Below are 25,695 nucleotides of genomic sequence, written 5' to 3'. Positions count from 1 at the left end.
AAACTGACCAAGGTCAGACCAAGGTCAGACCAAGGTCAGACGGTTAGAAGGCTTGTCGGCGACCGTGTAGCAAGGGCTTATCGCACCACACCGCGCGTGCGTCGCACCCATAAGTGAGAGCCAGAAAGAGATATCTGTTTCTCGCTCACTTATGGGTGTGGCAGTCAAATGGACTCCACACTCACGTTCGCGGCTTTTCGATTTGCGCATGAGTGTGGAGGAGGCTTTAGATTTTCGCTTCAAGATCGGTTTTCCTACGTCATGCTCCGTGGAAACCCACTGTCTGTGTTGTGATTTATTGCAGGGATGTTACGGAGCTCCGTTTCCGTTAAGTTGGAAGGTCGGAACTTCCGTTTGGTATTACACATCCGTTTCTATTCCGGTTCCGTTACTTTTGAAACGGAAGTTATATCGGATGTCAATGATTAGCGCGGCAGCGGGACATGAGCGATGTACATCAAAAACAAACAGGTTTATACCAGTCATTCGCTCATAGCCCCGCTTGCCACGTGCTGCAGTAATTAGATGTTCTGGTTTATGCGTGTTTTTGAATTTAAAGTACCTATTCGTATGTGTTGTGTAATGTATACCTACTGATAGTACTGACTCAGGCTCCGGTTCCGATTCCGTTTCTGGTTCCGATAAACTAAATTTAAAACATCTGGTTCCGCTTTCGGTTCCGATAAAACCACATCCGTTACATCCCTGATTTATTGAAACGTAATGCTGATGTACACAATATGTACTGAATTAGTACATACTTAAAAAAAATTGTACCTCAATAGATGAAGAGTACAATTAACTCAATTCGGACTTGCTGTAGAGCATCTCCCCAGCAACCCCAAAATTTATTTAAAGAAAATTCACGTAAATACTTACTTTTTAGCAAATAAGACGCTGAAAAAAAAATTGTACTGTGGTTTTTAACGTTGAATCAGTTAGCCATGGCTAGTTAAATTACCTAATTGTCGCCAGGACGCAAGCGCATCAGTTTCGTACGTTTGAGAAGTCGGCTGGAGGCGCTTGCGTCCTGGCGACAATTAGGTTAGGTAATTTAACTAGCCATGGCTAACTGATTCAACGTTAACCCTTTGAGCGCCGTTGGCATGTATACAAGACAACGATAGAACGGTACACTGGCGCCGCTGTCTTGTATACAAGACACAAATTCAACCGCTCGGTAAATGTGAAAAAAATATCAATTGTAATTTTTTTACACTCTTTTTAATGTTTTAGGTCTTTGTTTAAAAAAAATGCATTTAAAGCAGCTATATATGTAAATCCATTCTTTTATAATAAGGCTATCAAAGAATTTGCTCCACTTTTCAACGTTTTTCATGTTCCTCGTCGCCGTTGTCTTGTATACAAGACAGCTAGGGATGGGAATGTTAACTCGATATGAGAATATTCAAAATAAATATCAAATCGCAAATCTCGTTTTATTTAAGCATTTGAACAATTGTTAAATGCCAATTGGTGGCAACTAGTAACTAGATTACGTAAAACGAGAGAGAGACAGGCATAACTATAGCTGAAGTTCAGGGAGCTTCTTCAGCTGTAGATAGTAGAGTCAGACAAGTAAATCTGTCCTTGTGGTCTATTTGCAGAACAAATGATTTATTTTGACATGATAGTGTAGTGGGGAGTGATAGCCCTGCAGTGAGTCATTTTAAATTAAAGATGATTACAATTTTCACATGCATATTTTTAGTCACGCACACGTGTTCAAGTGTATAAAAATACCACACTGTTTTAAATCACACGTAGGAACAAAGGACGCGCCGCGCGCCGAGCGTTTATTATGTGACGGTTTATAACCCTTAAAATTTTCTTTGTTCACTCGATCCGAAAAACACAGGAACCAAACCGAAAAAGGACAGCTGATTATTTTTTGATAAGAAGTTAGAATGGAAAGTAAAATAAACTCCTAATTGTTCATTGATAAGGAGTTAGAATATAAAGTAAAGCTACGTATGCTACTATTAACATGTTTTTCAAACTATTAGATTAATAAATGACTGAATAAATATTATTGTTCTTCACTCATTGACAATTCAACCCACGTGTAATTTTCCCCAATGCAGTTCCGGTACATTTATATTATCGACACACTATGCGCGGCTCTAACGTTACGCTTATAAAGTTTACGTACCGACGAGCGCTTACGCCGTTGACCTAGAGACTATTATTACTTAATCCGCGCGGAAACAGTCCTTGTCGGTCTGCACTGCGGCCAGTCCATGCGCGCCGTTGGCATGTATAAAAGACTTCTCGTACAGCCTAGTGCAGTGATATTACGTCATGAATCGATATTGTTTAGTGGTTGTTTTTAATGATAAAGACCTTTATTTTTAACATTGTCGTGTGTAAAAAATATGTAAATTTTTGGCATTTTCGAAATAAATTAAAGTTGGGTAAGAACAAAGCCAAATTGAGAAGATCTTTACCATAAATTGTAAATATCGATATCACTATTTGCAATCCCTAAACTTTTTATTACTTGTTTACTTAAAATTTACTCTGGCGTGTGAGTGAGCGTCTTTGCGGACTAGGTCCGGCGGCCAAAAGGTTAAAAACCACAGTACAATTTTTTTTCAGCGTCTTATTTGCTAAAAAGTATAAATTTACGTGAATTTTCTTAAATAATTTTTGGGGTTGCTGGGGAGATCCTCTACAGCAAGTCCGAATTGAGTTTATTTGTACTCTCGATCTATTGAGGTACAGTTTTTTTAAGTATGTACTAATTCAGTACATATTGTGTACATCAGCATTAAGTTTCAATAAATCACAAAACAGACAGTGGGGTTTCCACGGAGCATGACGTAATTAAACGCGATTCAATTATAAAAAAAACCCAAGACGACTATGTAATGTATCATCAAAGAACTACTGCTGTTCTCACCCCCCTGGTGCTCATAGTGCGGGCAGTAGCGTTTGATGATAACTCTGGATAGGTTGGGGATAGGGTTTTATATGTAAAGTGAAATAGTTTTAAAATGTTCGTCTTCATTCTTATCTCACATTTATTGACATTTAACATAGAACAGTATTGGAATGAAAATTTCTAATTATGAAGTTGAGGAGCTGTTCAAAGTTGTACAGTCAATAACTTAAGTCTAATAACAGCTCCCAGAAGTGACGAATCAAGTTTCACGGACACGGACAATTCGGTAATCAGAAATTGTTTTAGTAACAAAACCTTTTAGCTAATCCTCACCAGAATCACAGCTTAAATTATCACAGTGCAAAAATAAAAATAATACAATTAAGTTAGGTTTAGAAAATCAAGGTACATAATGTAGACCCACGAAATAAATAAACTCACTGATACTATATACCAGACAATCAGATATCCTACTTGCAATAAACATTACACTTTCACACAAATAATTCCTATGAGGATTTGCTACTTATAAGCTATCTTAGATTTAGATTAAAATTAATAGTCATTAAACCGTCTGTGGCCACCGCCACCACCTCCTTGTCCGTTCCTACCGAAGTTTGTACCGCGCTTGAATGAGCCGCCGCCGCCACCACCGCGGCCACCTCCGAACCGGCTCCTGTTGTTCCATCCGCCCCCACCGCCTCCACAACGGTCGGCCATAGATTGCAATTGAGGACTGATAGTCTGTAAGCAAAAACAGATATTTCAGTATCATTTAAACCTGCAATACGCTCTATAATTTTAATGTAAATGGAAAATGTCACAGCATCTGAGGATGGGATCCAGACTAATGTTGTGTGGACACCGAAGGCATGTAGCTGTCGTTTTATGTACCTCATACTTGCATTCATGTCACGCCAATAAGAGACGTACCCATGCCAAAGGTATGAGGAAAATTTGCTGCAACACTTTGTAAAAACATTAAAACCAATTACCTGATTGGCTTCCTGTAGTACAGAAACGAGATCCTTGGCTTGACGTGAGTTGGAAGGTGTGAAAAAGGCATATGATGTGCCTTTCGTCTTTGAACGGCCAGTTCTGCCTATCCGATGAATGTAGTCCTCAGAAGAGTTAGGGTAATCAAAGTTGATTACATATTTAATCCCATCAACATCTAAAAAACAAATTCATTTAGACATCTTGAAATGATGTTATCGATAAATCATTTCAGTACTGTCATTCAGGAAAATCTGACAAACTCAATAACAAAAGCTTTTATGACAACCTTGTACATTTTAAGTAGGTAACTCATGGCTGTGTTACTTACATGGATGAGTTACACAACAGCAATGTACAAAAATCCAGTAAACAGTTGCCTCTCACTCGGAACCCAGGAGTCTTGATAGGGCGTTCAATTTAAGACTTTCATAGATGTTCACATAGCCCAAAACTCCACTCCGGCCGAAACAGAAAACCCTTGACCATTTGTAGATCATCTCAACTGGGGTCAAGTTTTTCAACAATGCACCATTATTTTTCGATCTTTGAATTAAAATACCACGTAGTGCATCACCAGGTTTTCATCAACTCTCAAGTGCATCCGCAATAATCACGGACATACCATCAAGCTTCCGGCCTCGGGTCCAATCACAGTGAAAGGCACTAATGAGGCACCATAATAATGACGAGTTATTGCATTCTCAATGGAAATACCACTGCATCTGTCTTATCTACAAATCCAGTGCAGTAACATGCCATCTAATTTCAGGCAGTATTCAGATAGAACACAATAACATGCCGCCAGTGCCTCTGAAAGTATAAAACAAATAATGGTCGTTAAATTGTCATTAACAAAGTTAGCTTTTGCATCAAATTTCAAGATTTCAATAACAGGAAATAAATTGAAGATTCTTACCAAGTCCTCTGGCAGCAACATCAGTTGCTACTAAAATACTGGCACGGCCTTGCTTGAACTGATATAAAACGTCGTCTCTCTCTTGCTGTGTTTTATCGCCGTGCATGCACACAGCGGGCCAGCCATAGCGCCTAATATTTCTAGTGATATTCTCAACTTTCCTCTTGGTCTCAACAAAAATAATGGTCTTTGCGCCAGGGTCCTGACTTTGTCCGATTTCTTGTAAAAGTACATTCAATCTAAAACAAAACACATGACATTTATAATTGCGTCAAAGAGACTGCAGCAAAGAATAAAAAATAATAATATTCAGATCTTCTTAGAGGATAGTTTGCTTTTCTAATCAGTACTGGTGGTCATACCAAAAACATTCATCACTAAAGATTAAAAATTGTAGTAAAAAGGGTGGAATAAGAAGATAACTCACTTGTTTTCCTTTTCATGTTCCTGGCATATATCGATGATCTGTAGAATGTTATGATTGGCAGAGAGCTGGAGTGAACCAATGTTGATCTGAACATAGTCTCCGAGATAGTCCTCGGCCAGCTTTTTCACTTCTTTAGGCCATGTGGCAGACCACATAAGGGTCTGTCGGTCTGGGCGAATTTGTTCAATGATCTTTCTAATCTGAGGTTCAAAACCCATGTCTAACATGCGGTCAGCTTCGTCCAAGACCAGGTAAGTGCATCTTTGAAGGTTGGTGGTTCCCTTTTCCAGGAAATCAATTAGTCTGCCAGGTGTGGCAATAACAATCTCCACGCCACGCTCCAAGTCGCGAGCTTGCTCTCTCTTAGGAGCACCACCAAACACGCAAGTGTTACGCACATACGAGGCATTTCCAAAATCATTGGCTACTTGTTGAATCTGCTGAGCCAACTCTCTTGTTGGAGCGAGAACCAGAGCAATGGGTCCGTCACCACGTCTGAGGGGCTGTTGGTTGTTGATGTGCACAATAGCAGGCAGAATGTAAGCCAGGGTCTTTCCAGATCCAGTTTGGGCGATACCAACCAAGTTATTTCCAGACATAGCAATCGGCCAGCCTTGAGCCTGGATAGGTGTTGGTTCTTTGTAGCCCATACCACTGATTCCCTTCATTACATAGTCAGGAAAATTGCCCTCCTCAAAACGTTGGATAGGGATGGGGACATCAAGCCCACTCACAGTGATCTCATGCTGACCCCTAAATTCTTCTACTTCATATGGGGACCGGCTTAGGACTGTCGGGTGTGGGTTGTAGAAGTTCTTGTTGAAAGGCTGCAATGTCATGGTGTCCCAGTTAGGGCGGCGCATGTTCTGGCCTCCAGTGAAGTCCTTTTTGCCGCCGCCTCCGAAACCACCACCACCACCGCCGCCAAAGCGGCTGCCACCTCCACCGCCGCCGCCGCCAAATTTGCTACCACCGCCAGAACCATATTTGGAACCGCCGTTACCACCACGGCTATTGCTCCAATTGCCGGACCTTGAAAGATATAGAGCCTTGATTAAAGTCAAGAAAATCGATCGAAGAGCTATCAGGCCGCGTACCCAACATGCCAATCGCTTACGCTCCGTAGCGATCGTAACGCAACTGTCACTGTCGCACTAATATGAAAGAGTGATAGAGACACAAAGCGTTTCGTTGTCGAAGCGATAGCGATTGTAACCTTGGCTAGGCCGGCTGTAACACGTGAACTTATATACCTATGTGGGTGTAGAAAACGTGACCGCGACGTTATGACGTGTACTAAGCAAGCATTTAAAACGGAACTAGTTTTAAGTACGAAGGACAAAATAATAAATAAAGTGTGCGTAATTCATTACTATATAATATATATAACTACAATAAAACTAAGATATCTAGTTAACGGACCATGACAATTCTATGCACACCACGCAAGCGTAAAATTAACGATCGACTGGCTAGACAAAATGGAGGGCGAAGCAACTTACTAAACGTAGATAAAACTTGTCTGACACCATTCAGTTCGGTCTTATTTTAGTTTATGGATAATTGTAATATTTCTAAATATGAATAGATAGAAAAATTTATAAAAATCAAACACTAAACTGTAATAATTTTAGCCAATATTAATCTGATACTTCGGCATACGTCAAAAATGACAAAACTTCAAAATGAACCAAAAAATAACACTACTAATGAACAAAGAAATACATTTATATAATACTCACATTGTTAATGATGATTTTGAATTCAAGATTTTCTGAATAAATGCAGATGTATTTGCAAATCCAATCTTAGCAGGGCGGGTGTAGAGACAACCTGAGGGGAGACGCCATTATCGTTCGTTAGAACTTATTTCGAAAACACGGATTATCACAAATTATATTATCACGGATTATATTAAAATCACAATGATAAATTTCAGGTTTTTTAGTTAGATAAACGTATTAACTTAAAATAACAGCATTTAATAAAGAAAATATTAACAGCAACAAATGCGTCTTACCTCAACCACTGCTTTTCAGAAAGAGAATGTTCAATTCAATTGTTCAATATTGAGTGATGAATGGAATGAATGAATAATATTTTATGACCGAACGAAAGACTAGAGAATGAATGAAATGTATTGAAATGGTGCGTAATGTTGCCTCCACATTACACAGCTACATTTTGAGAATTCTATATACATAATATTATTTTTTATAACTACTTATGAAACGAGGGGAGGCCTTAGCCCAGCAGTAGAACATTAAAAACTTACGTTGAGCGAACTCATAGTGGTTTAGTGCCATAAAACCCTACACGTTCTTTATGCCAATTACTGCTATTTTGAACATTTCAAAATATGAAAAGACAGAAAAAATACGAAATAATTTTTGTCCAAGCTGAAACGGAGACTATCGCTAACGCTCGGAAAGAAAGAAAACATAATATTGTTAAGAATCGAATCGTGATCATGCTCGGTTTGCATAAAGTTGGTCATAAAAACGCATACATAACTAGAGTTGAACCAAGAGAACTCTGCAACGATTTTAATAACACGCGCAGTGCAAGTGTTATTTTAAACGTCAAACTTCTATGAAATTATGACGAAAATTACACTTGTACTGCGTGTGCTATCAAAATCGTTGCAGACTTTTCTTGGTCTAACTCTATCCCTATAGGGATAATTTGTTAACCCGTGCGAAGCCGGGGCGGGTCGCTAATAATACATAAAGGCGTTTGAAAAAAATATCGGACCACACTAAGTTTTCATGCTAAGTGGCCCAAGTGCTACATGAAATATGGAGGTTATAGGACGTAGTGATTATATTCTCTTTGGTTATAACCTCCATATTTCATGTAGCACTTGGGCCACTTAGCATGAAAACTTAGTGTGGTCCGATATTTTTTTCAAACGCCTTTATGTATTACTAGCGACCCGCCCCGGCTTCGCACGGGTTAACAAATTATACAAAATCCTTCCTCTTGAATCACTCTATCAATTAAAAAAACAATGGGTTGCACTCAGGGAGTGCCGGCAGAAGTGAAAACTCAATGACTAGTGCAAAATGCACTATGTATAATTGAGGTTAACGCCATCTAGCGTTAGCGTTAATTACTTGAAACCCGTAAGCACATCACTGTTAGTACTCGAGTTATATTAATACCAGTTAGAGCGAAACTCCCTAAACTCAAGAAAAACTCAATGACATTACATGAAAAACTGTTACATGTAATGTCATTGAGTTTTTCTTTATTGATTTAAATGCCATCTAAATGAGTGGCCATCTAAATCTTACGGTCACGAGATCGTCTCACGCTGTCTCGAGTTTAACATTTTTTCCCCACCTCAAAAAGTGCACAGCGCCGCTAAAGAAGTTTTCACTTCAATAAACCGCATCAAAATCCGTTGCGTAGTTTTAAAGATCTAAGCATACATACAGACTTTACAGACAGACAGACAGCGGGAAGCGACTTTGTTTTATACTATGTAGTGAAACGACGTGACGGTACTGTACGTGTAACGTGTATGTATACCCAGTGTAATAAATTAAATGAAAAAGTGTTGTACGAAAGAATGAAATCATCGTCATTAAACGACTGAGTGAATTGCAAAGCAGACCGCATGTGCTGATTCGTTCAGTCACCACTGCTGCTGAGTGAGCGAGTGAATGAATGAAATAGATAGAACTGGGTCGTTGTCGCTGTGCTGCTTGTGTGGAGCTGTTTTCGATAGTTTTGTGATTGTGTTACGTGTAAAAGTTATAAATTAATATCATAATTGTGTTTTATCTAGACAATTTTTGTTAAAAAATGGCAATGCAACCACATAGCAAGAAGAGAGTGTGCTATTACTATGATAGTAAGTATAAGCAAGTTAGTTACCCGCCACAAGAGGCTTTCGATTTTCTTACTATGTTTTACATTATTTCCAATGATTGCTTATTTTTATTATAACTTTCCGATACGAAAAGCTTATTTACTCATTATTATTGTTGGTTAACGCATAATGTGAGATGTTGGATGTTCATCTTTTTACTTTTATTGAATTGTGTGTCATGGCATTTCAAAGCGTCTGTACCTCGATCTGCGCCATGATTGGTCCGATCGGTTTTGTTCGCACCTTCATCCGTACACTACAGACTAGAATGTGTCAAGCCGTTAAATGAACTGAGTAACATGTTGATAGAAAGTTGAAATTGTTATCATTGATTACTGATTGACTGAATGTTGATTGTTTGTTTTAATTACAGGCGATATTGGTAACTACTACTATGGGCAGGGCCACCCCATGAAGCCGCACCGCATACGCATGACTCATAATTTGTTGTTGAATTATGGATTGTATAGGAAAATGGAAATCTATGTAAGTTAATACAAATGTAAAGTTAGGCATATAAAATACATAATATATGAGTGCACATAATTATTAAAAACTTCATTTATTAAATGACTTCTTCCCTTTTACTATTTTAGCCTCGTCTAGTACCCATAAAACAAGGTTTTATTGAATTGACTTATTTATCCCCAGAGGCCGCATAAAGCAACTGCAGATGAAATGACAAAGTTCCACTCGGACGATTATATCAGATTCCTTCGGTCAATTCGGCCAGATAATATGTCTGAATACAACAAACAGATGCAAAGATGTAAGTTTATTTACTTCCACCAACTTTAGTTAGATTTGAAAAAAAAAAGAAAACTTTTTTTTCTTTAATATAAGTTACAGCATGTTCTAAATTAGTTTAAATATACATATATATATATATATATATATATTTTTATGTATGACCACGCATAACTTTTATTTCCAGTTAATGTTGGAGAAGATTGCCCAGTATTTGATGGACTGTATGAGTTTTGCCAATTATCAGCGGGAGGTTCCGTAGCTGCTGCAGTCAAATTAAACAAACAGGTAATTTTTTAAACACATTTACTGCCAAAACCCCAGTTGGTGGGTTCTCTTTGTATTGGAAATGGACCACTTGGAACTGAAAGTGTTAATAACCATTGAAATACAAACCAATAACAAATTACTAAATGTAGCCTTAATAAAAATAAAAAACTTATCATTATTACCACATGGCATCTGTGAAAGACATTCATAGACTATAATTTACTAGTCATTATACGGAATAACTGGCATTAAACCTTGATTTTTATATCCTGGATACTAAAATGTGTATAGGTGGTAACATGCCTTAATAAACACTTCTGCTCTTAAAATTTGAATGAATAGTAAGCATTAGGTGGGGTAATTCGCCAGTAACTGGCCAAGTGGCCACCAGGTTTCAATAACTGGCCAGCCTTCAATAACTAGCCACCTTATCCTAGAATGAATTCTGTTTATAGGTGTATAGAATTCATTTTTAGTCTAGAGTGGCCAGTTACTGGCGAATTACCCTACATAGTGAATGAGTTAAAGACTAAGCATTTGCATTTTTTGTGTGACTGAAATCAACTGTAATGGTTAAAATATATTCCATGTTAATCTTTTTAGTCAAGACATTGACTTTATCATAGATGAAAATTAACCATAAATAAATTCCACAGGCATCAGAAATCTGCATCAACTGGGGCGGTGGTCTCCACCATGCTAAGAAATCAGAAGCGTCTGGATTCTGTTATGTGAATGACATTGTCCTGGGCATCCTGGAGCTACTCAAGTACCACCAGAGGGTTCTGTACATCGACATTGATGTACACCATGGAGACGGAGTTGAAGAGGCGTTTTACACCACAGACAGAGTTATGACTGTGTCTTTCCATAAGTATGGAGAGTACTTCCCTGGCACAGGTACTTCATTTTATATAATTACTAGCAACCCGCCCCGGCTTCGCACGGGTTAACAAATTACACAAAAACCTTCCTCTTGAATCAATCTATCTATTAAAAAAAACCGCGTTAAAATCCGTTGCGTAGTTTTAAAGATCTAAGCATACATACAGACAGCGGGGAGCGACTTTGTTTTATACTATGTAGTGGTAGATAAAGATTCTAGAATGCAAAAGTTAATGTCATGTTTAGAATTGACTACTTAAATAGGTGAGAGCCTATTTCCAAATTGATTAATGTTTAGTGCAAGTTAATACATCTGCTACTAAACTAAAAACAAGAGCAATTCTATCAACACGCAGTAAACATTTAAATGTCTGAACATAAACATAATAATAATAATAATCCGCATTCGAATCTTTATCACTAGTTTCACCAGAGGTGTAAATGCTTTTTCGTTCCCATTTCCAGCTTATAACTAATTTTGTTATTATACAGGTGATCTACGAGATATTGGAGCTGGTAAAGGAAAATACTATGCAGTGAACATCCCACTCCGAGATGGCATGGATGATGACTCTTATGAATCAATCTTTGTTCCGATCATCTCCAAAGTCATGGAGACATTCCAACCGAGCGCTGTGGTGCTGCAGTGTGGTGCTGACTCTTTAACAGGTAACTAATAAAAAAAATGACAAATATTTTTATAATCCTTTATCAATGACTATAAGCGTAATTCATCGATAAGCAATATCGATTTTAGCCGCATCCTTGTTGACAGCTCAGTTTATTACCCTATCGGAACGATCGTTTGGCGTCTATTATAGCGACCCGCCCGGCTTTGCACGGGTTAACAAATTATAGATAAACCTTCCTCTTGAATCACTCGTATCTATTAAAAAAACCGCATCAAAATCCGTTGCGTAGTTTCAAAGATCTAAGCATACATAGTTACATACAGACAGACAGACAGGGAAGCAACTTTGTTTTATACTATGTAGTGATACACAAGTCACAACAATATTCTCAGCTCTTACTACAACATACAGGATGATTTTTCAATGAATGTATAAATAGAATTTTGGGTTGGGGTCTGCATAAAATGATGATGCTTGTTTTAGGACATCAATTATTTTTAAATTTTAGGGTGTCGGGCCTGTTTTAAAAATCTACAAAATTATGATCTGCACATATTTAAACGACAGGTTTTATTAAAAACGCCATATCATAGGCAACCAAAATAATGTACATGTTGACTATTTAGGTGACCGACTGGGGTGTTTCAACTTGACGGTGCGAGGGCACGGGCGGTGTGTGGAGTTAGTGAAGAGATTCGGACTCCCATTCCTTCTAGTTGGCGGCGGAGGGTAAGTTTTCGCCAACCGATATCGATATAATACACATGCTAAATTAAATTGCTGCTGTTGCATGCTGTTAAATTAAACAAATAATTCTGAAAGAACCATTTTTAAAGTTGAAAATTGGAATTAAACTTTCTGTCAAAGATAAAATCCAATGCCAAGCTCGTGAAGTTTGATGAAATACAACTCCTTCCCTAAACTGTTTATGTTTTCTTTGAATTAGGATGTCTATTAATCTAGTATTCTAGACGTTCAGTTGTATGTATCGTTATAAATCAATAACATGTGAGAATGAGTAGTAAGTATTAGCTACTTCTAACTGATTTCCATTCTTTTTATCCTAGGTTTCCTGACCCAGTAATACAGGGTGGATTTTCTTTTTGGGTCAGTGAGGGCAGCTACCAGATCCCGTGCTGCTACGAGAAAACGGTCTTAGAAGACCTTCCCTCGATTTCAAATTAATGAAGATTTGCTTTTACAGATTTTGAAAAAAACATACAGGGTGCGAGAAAAAGGTCATTTTTGACAAACTTTTTTTTTGATGCCAATCGATCCCATTCCTATTAAGGATCAAAAGCTTGTATGGAACCAAAAAAAAAATTCCGGCTAGAAAAGCCACAAATCGAGGAAAACTTTTCCCATACAATTTGTATGAAAATGAAAACTTTTATTTTTCACATGCTATTTTTGTATGTCAATCGATTCCATTCCTATCCAGTATCAATAGTTTCCTTGGGGTCAACTCACGGCAATGTACTAAAAAGCCACAAATTAAAAAAATCTTTTTCCGTACATTTACTATGAAGAACACGTGAAATTTAATTCACATTTTTCTATCTGCCCAATCAGTCCTGTTACATTTAAGGATCATAATACTGTATGAAGACATTGCCGTAAGACTGATGGGCGAGATAGAAAATCGTGAATAAAATTTCACGTTTTCTCCATAGTAAATGTATGGAAAAAGTTTTTATTAATTTGTGGCTTTTTAGTACATTATCGAAAGTTGACCCCTAGGAAACTATTGATACTGGATAGGAATGAAATCGATTGGAATACAAAAATAGCATGTAAAAAATAAAAGTTTTCATTTTCATGCAAATTGTATGGGAAAAGTTTTCCTCGATTTGTGGCTTTTCTAGCCGGAAATTTTTTTTTGGTTCCATACAAGCTTTTGATCCTCAATAGGAATGGGATCGATTGGCATCAAAAAAAAAGTTTGTCAAAAATGACCCTTTTCTCGCACCCTGTATGTTTTTTTCAAAATCTGTAAAAGCCAATCTTCATTAATTTGAAATCGAGGGAAGGTCTTCTAAGACCGTTTTCTCGTAGCAGCACGGGATCTGGTAGCTGCCCTCACTGACCCAAAAAGAAAATCCACCCTGTATATTATTGTATACTTAACGCTTCTTTTTATTGCAGTTACACAATCCGTAACGTATCCCGCTGCTGGACTTACGAGACGTCCGTCGCGCTCGGCGTAGAGATCGCGAACGAGCTGCCCTACAACGACTATTTCGAGTACTTCGGGCCGGACTTCAAACTTCACATATCACCGAGCAACATGTCTAACCAGAACACGCCGGAGTACCTGGAGAAGATCAAGAATCGACTGTTTGAAAATCTAAGGATGTTACCACATGCGCCTGGAGTACAGGTACATTTACCCATTCGCTTGAACATATTTTGCCGAATGTTTATTTTATTTGGCCGAAAATACTCCGCTTTGACTGAAATTTTGATTCAGTACTCAGCAAAATCATTAATCATGACGTTTCAAGTCTAAACAATATTTTAATATTATGAACTTTCAATGTTTTTTATATAATTTATGTGTCACACACCATTTCTTTATTATATATTGTAATTAGCCTAACTTAAAAAAGATCATCTTGTTTAAGGTTCAAGCGATACCAGAAGATGCTGTAAATGATGAGTCAGAAGACGAGGACAAGGTTGACAAGGACGAAAGATTGCCACAAAGTGATAAGGTAAGCAAATTAAAAAAAAAAGAGTAGTACAGTACTTATACTTGGTCAACCAGATCTTGACAGTAGAAAAAAGCGGCCAAGTGCGAGTCGGACTCGCCCATGAAGGGTTCCGTATTTAGGCGATTTATGACGTATTAAAAAAAAACTACTTGCTAGATCTTGTTCAAACCAATTTTCGGTGGAAGTTTACATGGTAATGTACATCATATATTTTTTTTAGTTTTATCATTCTCTTATTTTAGAAGTTAGGGGGGGGGGGGAAGGGACACACATTTTACCACTTTGGAAGTGTCTCTCGCGCAAACTATTCAGTTTAGAAAAAAATTATATTAGGAACCTCAATATCATTTTTGAAGACCTATCCATAGATACCCCACACGTATGGGTTTGATGAAAAAAAAAATTTTGAGTTTCAGTTCGAAGTATGGGGAACCCCAAAAATTAATTGTTTTTTTTCTATTTTTGTGTGAAAATCTTAATGCGGTTCACAGAATACATCTACTTACCAAGTTTCAACAGTATAGTTCTTATAGTTTCGGAGAAAAGTGGCTGTGACATACGGACGGACAGACAGACATGACGAATCTATAAGGGTTCCGTTTTTTGCCATTTGGCTACGGAACCCTAAAAAGCGGCAAATTTGAAAAATGTAGGCGCGAAGGGATATCGTCCCATAGAAAATTTGAATTTCGCGCCTTTTTTAGGGTTCCGTAGCCAAATGGCAAAAAACGGAACCCTTATAGATTCGTCATGTCTGTCTGTCTGTCCGTCTGTCCGTCCGTATGTCACAGCCACTTTTCTCCGAAACTATAAGAACTATACTGTTGAAACTTGGTAAGTAGATGTATTCTGTGAACCGCATTAAGATTTTCACACAAAAATAGAAAAAAAAACAATAAATTTTTAGGGTTCCCCATACTTCGAACTGAAACTCGAAAATTTTTTTTTCATCAAACCCATACGTGTGGGGTATCTATGGATAGGTCTTCAAAAATGATATTGAGGTTTCTAATATCATTTTTTTCTAAACTGAATAGTTTGCGCGAGAGACACTTCCAAAGTGGTAAAATGTGTGTCCCCCCCCCTGTAACTTCTAAAATAAGAGAATGATAAAACTAAAAAAAATATATGATGTACATTACCATGTAAACTTCCACCGAAAATTGGTTTGAACGAGATCTAGTAAGTAGTTTTTTTTTTATACGTCATAAATCGCCTAAATACGGAACCCTTCATGGGCGAGTCCGACTCGCACTTGGCCGCTTTTTTTACTGACAAGATTTGGTTGACCAGCTATACCTACTAGGTACTTTATATATGGAAATACATGATAATTGGAACATAACCTAATTGTGTGGGTATCTAAATCAGGGATGTTGCGGATGCCGATTTTTTGACATCCGCGGATGCGGATGCGGATGCGGATTTTTAAAGGCTCACATCCGCGGATGCGGATGTCAAGATTAGTTACTTAGAAAACGTCAAATATTACATTTTTAGTTTTTTTTTATTTAAAAAAAAATAAACGTTTAGTATTTGAACAAGAATATAGGTGCGTTATATTTATTAAACAGTAACTTGGCCGACTTTTCTGGATCTAGACCAGTGTTTTTCAAAGTGTGGGTCGCGACCCCCCTGGGGGTCGCGGCACTTGTCCAAGGGGGTCGCGAAGTTCAGCTTTGAGAGAAACTTATGGAAAGCAATTTCATTGTTTAAACTTAAAAATAATCCAATCCTTTAAAATTTAATGTTTAAAGGTCGTTAATGTACATATTAATAAAACAAATCATTACCTATCTGGTAAACTGTATTTTAAAAGTGAAGGTTTAATTGTATTCAGTGTGAAGAATGAGCTTGTTTCATTCTGACTCTTAATTTGTCAAACCGCGGTTCCTGCCGCGACACGCAGACGATTAACTCATTTTCCGAATTCAATCTATGTATTCCTTTTTTTTGGTTTTGATATCGACCATTGATGAAAACGTAAGCTCGCATAAATATGAAGTAGCAAATGGGATCAAAACTTTAAGGGCTTTTTTGCCAAACACTGACCAGTGGTTCCTTTGTTATAGGTACTAGATAGAAAAACGTAGAAACGGGGTTTGGGGGTCGCGAAAAATTTTAGTGGTCATAAAGGGCCGTGACACCATAAAGTTTGAAAAACACTGATCTAGACGATTTCGTTATAGGTAATTACGAAATTACCTAGCACTTACGCCGCCGCTAAGACGTTCCTGTACCGACTTGTTCGACATCCGCATCCGCATAAGCTCCGCATCGATTTTATGCGGATGCGGATGCGGATGTTGAAAATAATGCGGAAGTTCCGCGGTTGCGGATGCGGATGCGGATGTTCGCAACATCCCTGATCTAAATACAGACATTTCTATTTTTGTAAAATAAAGAATTGTATGACCAGATTTTGGAAAGAGTCCGAACTTGCTGTTGCAAAAACGATAGAATTTTAATGTTTCAAAAATTCCTGACATCCTAGTTAAGCTGAGCCTAGTTAAGATGACAATCGTTTGCGCTACGACAACGAAACGCTTTCTGTCTCTCTATCACTCTTTTTTTAATAATTTATTTAATATAGTGCATATTAGTGCGATAGAGAAACATAGCGTTTCGTTGTCTAAGCGCAAACGATTGTCATCTTACCTTACCTACCATAAACGGTCCTTAGTGGGCGTGGGTTCGAATCCCACTTCTGAAGTGTAAAAAATAACAACACCCTTGAAGATATTTATCCATTTATTTTCTTGTCTTGTTCCAATTTACAGTAATCTCGTCTCATGACAACCGTTCGCTATCACGGCTCAATAACCAAAGAGGCCCGTCCGCCAAGTGTAGTTTCTTTTTATACCCAACCCATAATAGTCTTCAATTTCAAAATTACCCTTCTTTAAAAACGAATTAAGTAGCTATGCTAAGTCTTCAATCTCAACTACCCTTAACTTTAAAAACGAATTAACTAGGTATGTTAAATACCAAAAACCCTACACTTATACTACAAGATCGGTTACAGTATTCATAGTATGACCGTCACGTTGATTTGCAGGACAAGCGCATCACCGGGGACGGCGAATTATCCGACTCTGAGGACGAGGGCGAGGGCGGGCGCCGCGACAACCGCTCCTACCGCACCGCGCAGCCGCGCAAGCGCCCGCGCCTCGACAAGGAGCCCGGCCCGCTCAAGGACGAACTCAAACGTGAGTACCACAGACAATCCAACCTCTAGACATAGCATAGTCGCGCTACCCCCTCTGCCACACATACGGTAGCGTTACTCCATCTTCGAGTCAATCCCGTGCCGTGATTGGTCCGTGTCTTTGAACGGACCAATCACGGCACGGGATTCGCTCACCTCGTCCCCCCGCACTCCCGTATTTTTGGCAGCATCGGTTTCATGAAAGAATTGGCCTAAGCTCAGTCTAGAGGTTGGATTGTCAGTGGTGAGTACTAACTAATTACTCCATCCCTATGTACAGATCAGGGATGTTGCGGATGCAAAATTTTTTGACATCCGCGGATGCGGATATTTAAAAGCTCACATCCGCGGATGCGGATGTCAAGATTAGGTACTTATAAAACGTCAAATATTACATTTTTAGTATTTTTTTATTAAAAAAAAAACGAAACGTTTAGTATTTGAGCAAGAGTATAGGTGCGTTATACTTACTAAACAGTAACTTGGCCGACTTTTCTGGATCTAGACGATTTTGTTATAGCTAATGACGAAATTACCTAGCACTTACGCCCCCGCTAAGACGTTTCTGTACCGACTTGTTCGACATCCGCATCCGCATAAGCTCCGCATCGATTTTATGCGGATGCGGATGTTGAAAATAATGCGGAAGTTCCGCGGTTGCGGATGCGGATGCGGATGTTCGCAACATCCCTGGTACAGATGAGTCTTTTCAAAAGGGCTTATTTCTTTATGAACACCATACAAAAAAAAACCGGCCAAAAAGTCGGACTCGCGAGTTCCAAGGGTTCCGAACATTAAGTCCGACTCACGCTTGACTGCACATTTCTAATAGGTTTTCCTGTCATTTATAGGTAAAGAACTATTTTGTGTATTTTTTTCAAAATTGTATTCTTTATTTATATTATTTTTTCATAAGTGCTTGTTGCTAGGCCTACATGAATAAAGCATATTTTGACTTTAGACCCAGTAGTTTCGGAGATAAAGGGGGGGGGGGGGGGAATGGTCGGACAGACAGACGCACGAGTGATCCTATAAGGGTTCCGTTTTTTTCTCTTGAGGTACGAAAATACGATGGCAATGGATTATGTGCACTACATCTGTACTGTACACCCAGGGTCACATAGTACGAAAAGATTTTACGTTCCATACGAGAGTACTTCGCAATGCGGAGGGCACTACATTTATTCGTGTTATATCGAGAACTTATTCTAACAGAAAATAAAACGGTAAAAATATATGTTCACAAATTGTTTTTATTTTGTTTCAGCGGAAGATTCAAAGGATGACCTTAAGAATTTAAGCACAGTGGAGGAACCAAAGAAAGAAGTCCCGCCCAACCCCTGATGCGAGCGGTAGGGCCAAGTTAAGATTAGCCGTAGTTCGTAACGATATGTCACCGATATATCGTGGAATTTTACTCACCCAGCATATCCGACTGTCTTCATTGTGTGTAATGATGTGCAAGTAAGGCTCTCAGATATTTTGGCAAGTAATAAATAAAATAAGGATTTTTTGTGAAAATGAAATTCAATCAGGCACATCAATCCGAGCTTTTTGGTTCACAAAACAAGTGCCTACCTTAATTTATGGACAAAAATAGGTCGGTGAAACTTCATAATGATGAAAAACCGAAATCTAGATGCAGTCAACTTAGCAATACAAGTTTGCTAACAAATTCGTTAAACTCAATCAAGAAGTCGAAAAGACAGACAAGAGATCTCGAATTAAAGTTTAAGAATTTTCCTGAATGTTAGAGGATTGTTTTCTGTAGAATAGATTTTGTATTACATAGTTATGTAATGTATTTGTATATTTTACCAGAGTAAATAGTTATAATAGGGAGCACTCAAAAAAGTTCTGGTAAATGAGCAGTCTGGTTACATAATATTAGAGTGATTCAACCTATATGTATTTTGTATGGATACCCTAGTAACTCAGAGAATGCCATCCGACACCTACGATAATTTTATTTGATATGATCACTATTATAATTTTCTACTCTATAATTTTACCAAACTGATAAAGAAAGCAATAATTTAGATAGCAAACAACCATACATACTAATACTTCATGATTTAATTTATAGATATTATTTTTGGACCAATATCCAATAAATAAGGCAAAAATCATTTTTCAAGTTTTTTTGCAAACTTATACAGGAAAAGAGGATAAAAAAAATATTCCTTATAATTGTAGTATTAGGGTGCGAAATAAATTTGAAGAATTTGTTCTCCCCTCTAGTCCAAATGTCGTCAAACAGATTTTTTCAACAATATATATGTCACCGTAAAATTGTAAACAATCGTCATATTATAATCTCGCTAGTTAAATTATAAACTGACGGTAGGGAGATTATAAACTACCCTAACCTACGTTAGATTATAAACTAACGGGTTCACAATCTTACGGTGTCATACATATGTCACCGTAAAATTGTAAACACTCGTCAGATTATAATCTCGTTAGTTAAATTATAAACTGACGGTAGGGAGATTATAAACTAACCTAACCTACGTTAGATTATAAACTAACGGGTTCACAATCTTACGGTGTCATATATATACCTTCATTTTACTACTGATAGTACTGATTGTTACTCAAGAGCCGACTTTGAAGGTACAGCTGTAGCAATGCAGATTTCGTGCCAGACGGCTCTTATAAAAGTTATTATTTTATGAAACGATCTTTATACGCCAGACCTTGTTCCTGAGGTATAAACGAAATATGTTTAAAGGAATTTAAACTGTTGTGAGACATACTAACATTGTATAATTTTACACACACACGGTCGCCGTGAACGCTGCTCGCACTGTTAGTGCATGAGAAAGGAGACCTAGGTTCTCCGAAACATGTCGCGCGAGTGACTTAAAACAAGTGAGTCTAAACCGTAAAACTATACAATGTTTAAAGGATCTAAATTAAAAGAAATATTCGTAAAAGTGGCTGGATTTTATAATTGGATGGTTAAATAAGCGTCGCAACTCGATCTTGTAAATTTCGGATGTCGTTCTCAGGAAATATGTCTGTCGTCGTCTCATTATCACCACGTTTCATACATTTTATATTATAGCCGTGGCAAAGTGGCAGACCTATTTTCTGAGACAGGCCAATTTATATTCCGTCTATTTTTAGCGCATGACAATCGAAAGAGCATTCGTTGAATTTTTTGTACCTAATAAAATGTCTCTTAAGTGTAAGGCCTGAGTGGACGCTCGAAGCGGAGCGTTCGGCGGGGCGTGCAGCGTGGCGTCGAGCTCCCAAGTGATTTGAGCAGCGTGCACTAAGGCCGCTCCTATACGTTTGCATTTGTTTAACATGCACGCCGCACGCCCTGCCCCGCTGCACGCCCAACTCGAGCGTCCACTCAGGCTTACACTTACACTAAATTAGAAAGTGTTTGAAATACTTCATGAATTTTCGCTAGTGGTATCTTCGTAAATAATGTAAGTTCTAATTTAATTTATAGTTTTTTTTTAAGATGAAGCATTTAGACTGAAATCGCTTATTTGTGTGCATCTTATAAAGATAAATAAGCTTTTATTTTTCTACAATAAACGATTACCTACGTACGTACAGGTGTCACAGTGAGAGTAGGTACCTAGTTAACGAAATCGATTTTTTCAATTAGCGTAATTTTGCTCTTCCGGTATTCTTCAATTGTTTACTTATCTAAAATATCCTTATGACTAGTTACACAAAAGTCACAAAACCTGCATTACATACATAAAACATATGCATTAAAAAAAACACGCATTTAGGTTGAGCTCAAAATACATTCTTCTTGGTCAAATCGGTCTATTTGGCCGATTAGGTTTCATTTAGATTTTTTTTTTTGCAGAAAAGTAATTGCACAACGAAGTATTTTGTGTAACTGGTTGTAAGTGTTGATGCATATACTATTGTTACTGTAAATGTATTTGAACTGCTTGTAAATCAGATGCAATGCAATTTATCACTTTAGGTAGGGTAATTGTCCGTATTTGTGGTTGAATTGTAATCTAAAAATACACGACTACCCTTAACCCCGTCAACGCCATTTTTCATACAAAAATATCTCTCCTACGTTAACAGGTTACCTAAAAATGTGCTCATATGAGTCTTATTTCAATGTATGAAGGTCGTTTTGACAACATACGCCATGACAATTGTATTTAGTTCCACTAACTCGTATAGCACTGGGCACATTTTGTAACACTTGTTTCCTTGGCGTTGAGAGGGTTAATCTATTTTAATCGATCTTATCAATAGACAGCTGCCTGTCAAATGAGTCATGTAGTCAACAGGCGAATAAAATTATTAGAAGTTTTTATTATTTGTCAATTTCAAGTAATTGCAGTTCAACGTTATTATACTTTCTATTGTTAAATAAATTGCGTCAAAATGTGTCATCCATCGTAGTTTCTTTTATAAATCCATTTCATAGGGATGATGGCAAATGGGTAAAAAAAGAAGTTCATGTATTTGAATATTATATGTAATTGTAAACAGATTATCACAACGCTCTAGACATAAAATTGCACCATAAAATAAAAGTACCTTCAAATCAGTCTGGTACCAAAGAGCTGGATAAAACCATCAAATAATTGGAATGAATATAAAAATACTATCAAATAATTTAGCAATATACATCTACATAGTTTTCATCAGTTTTTTACATACCTACAAATAAAGATAAATGAATGTAATTTGATTTTATAAGTAGTTATTCTAATGAACACTTAAAATGTACGGGGCGAGCTCTACGTTTACCAAATTATCGTAAAATTGAACCTTTACATCACTCCAAGTCTACTAAGTCTTAAAATTACCTCACGTTTTGAACTTTATTTTAAAAATCACACTTGTTCATAATTTTTAAAATACTTGACTGCTACTTTACATTATAAAAAGGAATGTAAAATTGGAAGATAACTATTTATATCGTGAAATCGATTGGAAGTCTCAATATATTCTACAATTTGTAATAAGAACGTTTTATAAAGTAATTGTGCGTAATTGTAGGCCTTTTAAACGTGACTAGGCAAGACCAATTTCATACCTTTATACCGATTTTCTCTTTATATAAACAAAAATCCATAACAAAACTGATAATAACAATCAATAAAATGTATAAATTAAGCATGACTATAATATATTAGTAAACTAAACGCGTAATACTAACTCAATCACAGTAAATATAAATGGTTATTCACTTTTCAAGATACTATTATTATAATCTTATTATATTTGAAAGAATAATTATCTTTTGTCATTTTATTAGTTCACAAATGCCGGTTAATTTAACCATCGGGCATAAGTATCCTATAATAGATGGCGATCAGTTAGTTCATACAATTAGAATGACTATTCAGTAGCTAGAGTCTAAAATGTTATTATTCTAACTGGCACAATAGTGAGCATCCGAGAATAATCCGTGTGTCTGCAATATCTGGACATTGAACCCTGCTCGACTTATCACGATAAACTCATCGCAACGCGATGCGCGTCGCTTAGGCTTCGGCTCCTTCTTCTGAAAAAACAAAACATGGATTATATTAAAAAAAACCGGCCAAGTGCGAGTCGGACTCGCGCACGGAGGGTTCCGCACCATCAACAAAAAATAGAGCAAAACAAGCAAAAAAACGGCCACCCATCCAAGTACTGAACCCGCCCGACGTTGCTTAACTTCGGTCAAAAATCACGTTTGTTGTATGGGAGCCCCACTTAAATCTTTGTTTTATTCTGTTTTTAGTATTTGTTGTTATAGCGGCAACAGAAATACATCATCTGTGAAAATTTCAACTGTCTAGCTATCACGGTTCGTGAGATACAGCCTGGTGACAGACGGACGGACGGACGGACAGCGGAGTCTTAGTAATAGGGTCCCGTTTTTACCCTTTGGGTACGGAACCCTAAAAATGTGTAATGTATGACTGACGTAACTTAGGCTGAGAAAACAGGTAAATCGCTACAGAGGGCCTATCGCCTCTATTTCACTCGAACAATGCAGTGTAAAAAAAAGATGAAGTCCTCCAAATTCCAATAGTTGGACAGCTGAAATAGATGGCACTGTTGACAACCAGAGTTACAGCAGTGTGCGGAGCCGTACAGCGCCATCTACATCAGCCGTCAAATGATTGAATGACGGCTTTACCCAAATTATACAATAAATAAATCTTTGGTTAATAGAGGTGGATAACGAAATATCTATATTCGATGCTTGCCTAGTAGTCTATCTCTAGAGACCATGGGTACAAAATGAATCTAATAAATAATACAAAATACTGATTAAAAACATTCTTCATAAATTCATCACACATTTCCATAATCAGCACACCTTTAACCAGGTATCGGAACCGGTTTTTTGCAAAAACATCGAAATAACCATATTTTTCGAATTATTTTATACTCGAAATGTAGGACTCAGTTGTGTGTTTATGTAACGACTTCGTATTATTAGATTGCCCAATTAGAAATGAAGTAATTAGCAAAGAACGAAAAAATACCGTTTCCGTTCCCATACAACAAATACCGGTATCCGATCCCTGCCTTTAACGTCTCTAAATTGAGACTATCATAAAAAAAAAATCGCATTGTCGTCACCTTGAAATACAAAACATAATGGACATCATTTCCGTATTTAATCAGTATAAAAATCGTTAAATTAAAGATAACTAACTAGCGTATTATTGAACTTACCTGGAGTAATCGGATGATCTCGTAGCATTGAACCTGTAATTATAAAAGTGTATGTTTATTACAATGCAATGATAAACTCATGCTAAGAACATGCAAAATGAAATATATTAACTATATAGGTACTTCTGACTTTAACTACATCATTACTTTGAAAACTATCTACTGTCTATTCAAAACTTGATTGATGCTTAAGTTCGTGTCTGTGTTCTAAAAGTGGTGTATCTATTCAAAGTAAACACGTGGTTAGGTGTAAACATGACCATGCTTAAGATGAAGAACGTAAACAAAAACATGCAATACATTTCGAATTATATAAATAAAAGAAACAAGAAACAAACAGAAGAAAGTTTTAGGCCCACAAAGTATTCGATTGTGGCATTATGATTTATTGAGATAAATATCGGGCAATCTTACACGATACAACCTACTTTCAAAACAAGTCAACAGTCAAACAAATAATGTATCCTACATCTGCCTAGCGGGCACCACCGTCTGGCACATAGCCAATACTGGTACTCTGGTAGTGGTAAAGATTTTTTCTTTAGGACGCGGACAAAGCCGCTGATTCCAGGTGATTTTGAGTACATCCAAACACACGTGACATGCAAACACAAGCGCATAGTAAGCAGCAATGAGCATTTTTACCTAGATACAGGCCAGACGGCACATTGACACTAGTAGCTCAGTACAAAATAGCGTCTGAAAGTAGGTTACTGGTTAGTGCGGCGCCCGGCGTGATGCCGACGATGCTGCCGCCGACGCACGCCTCCACGCCCTCTGTCGACCACCACCCAACGTCAACACAGACTACACTACGCTTGCTATTAGCTGCTAAAGCTACTAAGGCAGTCTAGTATACCTACTATGTTGTGTTATAGTGAACCGCAATACACGTCTATCGATTTTTTTTTAATTATCCCATATGCCCCAATTATGGCTGTCGCTTAGTAGTAAAAAATTGTGTTAAAAGTGTAATTTCCTATTATAAAATATAGTTAGTTGTATGAAATATCTTAAAATTGTCAATAAACAAGAGTTTAGCAAGTTAATATTAAATGATATTGCCAATGTCACGGTTTTAACTTTTTTTGGGTAGGGAACTACCTTGACTTTAGCATTCTACAACCCCTTTAAACGAGCAATTCTTATATATATATTATATATATAAGAATATATATAAATATTTCGGGGATCTCGGAAACGGCTCTATTTTTGGGGCGAAAATCGATCTAGCTAGGTCATATCTCTGGGAAAACGCGCATATTCGAGTTTATATGTTTCCCGACCGAAGCTCGGTCTCCCAGAGACCCAGATATTGCAGCAAATACGAATAGCAAGCGTATTGAGTCTATGTGCAAAATAGTAAGTAAACACAGGTTCAATGTCCGTTCACAAAGTTAACAAATAAGAAATGAAAGAAGAGTTTTATAAGCATGCAACATGACTGTTATTTTTTCG

The 25,695-nt window shown here is 37.4% G+C and overlaps 3 protein-coding genes, 1 long non-coding RNA gene and 1 other non-coding gene across 6 annotated transcripts in view; 1 reads left to right on the top strand and 4 right to left on the bottom strand.

The window, feature by feature from the left end:
- Positions 1-2,989: 2,989 nt before the first annotated feature.
- Positions 2,990-7,283, bottom strand: LOC134652477 (ATP-dependent RNA helicase p62). Of its 2 annotated transcripts, none has more exons than XM_063507670.1 (6): positions 7,247-7,283; positions 6,969-7,059; positions 5,227-6,258; positions 4,800-5,038; positions 3,880-4,058; positions 2,990-3,628 (listed from the first exon to the last, which is right to left on the bottom strand). In XM_063507670.1, coding segments are annotated over exons 2-6 (1,641 nt in total). In that variant the 5' UTR covers positions 6,971-7,059; positions 7,247-7,283; the 3' UTR covers positions 2,990-3,439. The 2 variants fall into 2 exon arrangements, 1 of the variants encoding a protein (XP_063363740.1); XR_010097183.1 differs by lacking the exon at positions 2,990-3,628 and adding an exon at positions 4,212-4,693 and having other exon boundaries at positions 3,917-4,058.
- Positions 5,105-5,180, bottom strand: LOC134652524 (small nucleolar RNA SNORD61). Its single transcript, XR_010097187.1, has one exon. It is a non-coding gene; the product is annotated as a small nucleolar RNA SNORD61 (small nucleolar RNA).
- A 1,636-nt stretch (positions 7,284-8,919) lies between the features above and the next one.
- On the top strand, positions 8,920-19,147 carry LOC134652476 (histone deacetylase HDAC1). The gene is made up of 11 exons (XM_063507669.1): positions 8,920-9,085; positions 9,477-9,589; positions 9,755-9,872; positions 10,038-10,138; positions 10,777-11,020; positions 11,498-11,674; positions 12,264-12,366; positions 13,783-14,017; positions 14,262-14,351; positions 17,410-17,560; positions 18,827-19,147. The coding sequence occupies exons 1-11, from the start codon at positions 9,037-9,039 to the stop codon at positions 18,901-18,903; spliced, it is 1,458 nt and encodes a 485-aa protein (XP_063363739.1). The 5' UTR covers positions 8,920-9,036; the 3' UTR covers positions 18,904-19,147.
- Positions 19,148-20,616: 1,469 nt separating this feature from the next.
- LOC134652217 (uncharacterized) lies at positions 20,617-21,285 on the bottom strand. The gene is made up of 2 exons (XR_010097173.1): positions 20,934-21,285; positions 20,617-20,745 (listed from the first exon to the last, which is right to left on the bottom strand). It is a non-coding gene; the product is annotated as an uncharacterized LOC134652217 (long non-coding RNA).
- Positions 21,286-22,019: 734 nt separating this feature from the next.
- LOC134652480 (F-actin-uncapping protein LRRC16A) overlaps positions 22,020-25,695 on the bottom strand; it is a 44,464-nt gene continuing 40,788 nt past the window's right edge. Inside the window, exons 27-29 of the mRNA XM_063507674.1 lie at positions 24,952-25,014; positions 24,238-24,270; positions 22,020-23,068 (exon numbers count right to left, since the gene is read on the bottom strand). Coding sequence (XP_063363744.1) covers positions 23,049-23,068; positions 24,238-24,270; positions 24,952-25,014 — 116 coding nt within the window. The 3' untranslated portion in view covers positions 22,020-23,048. The remainder of the gene's footprint in view (positions 23,069-24,237; positions 24,271-24,951; positions 25,015-25,695) is intronic.

This window comes from Cydia amplana, chromosome 11, assembly GCF_948474715.1.
Source record: "Cydia amplana chromosome 11, ilCydAmpl1.1, whole genome shotgun sequence".
NCBI lineage: Eukaryota > Metazoa > Arthropoda > Insecta > Lepidoptera > Tortricidae > Cydia > Cydia amplana.
The sequence above is the reverse complement of the archived record's forward strand: the minus strand, read 5'-3'. Positions and strand labels throughout refer to the sequence as shown.

Bases quoted from the DNA above. Each gene is read 5' to 3' on its own strand.
- LOC134652476 (XM_063507669.1), top strand. From the start codon at position 9,037: ATGGCAATGCAACCACATAGCAAGAAGAGAGTGTGCTATTACTATGAT. The intron at 9,873-10,037 runs GTAAGTTTATTT...TTTTATTTCCAG, and splicing joins CAACAAACAGATGCAAAGAT to TTAATGTTGGAGAAGATTGC. The intron at 10,139-10,776 runs GTAATTTTTTAA...TAAATTCCACAG, and splicing joins CAGTCAAATTAAACAAACAG to GCATCAGAAATCTGCATCAA.
- LOC134652477 (XM_063507670.1), bottom strand. The intron at 5,039-5,226 runs GTGAGTTATCTT...GTTTTGTTTTAG, and splicing joins GAACATGAAAAGGAAAACAA to ATTGAATGTACTTTTACAAG. The intron at 4,059-4,799 runs GTAAGAATCTTC...TTTGTTTTTTAG, and splicing joins TGTTGCTGCCAGAGGACTTG to ATGTTGATGGGATTAAATAT.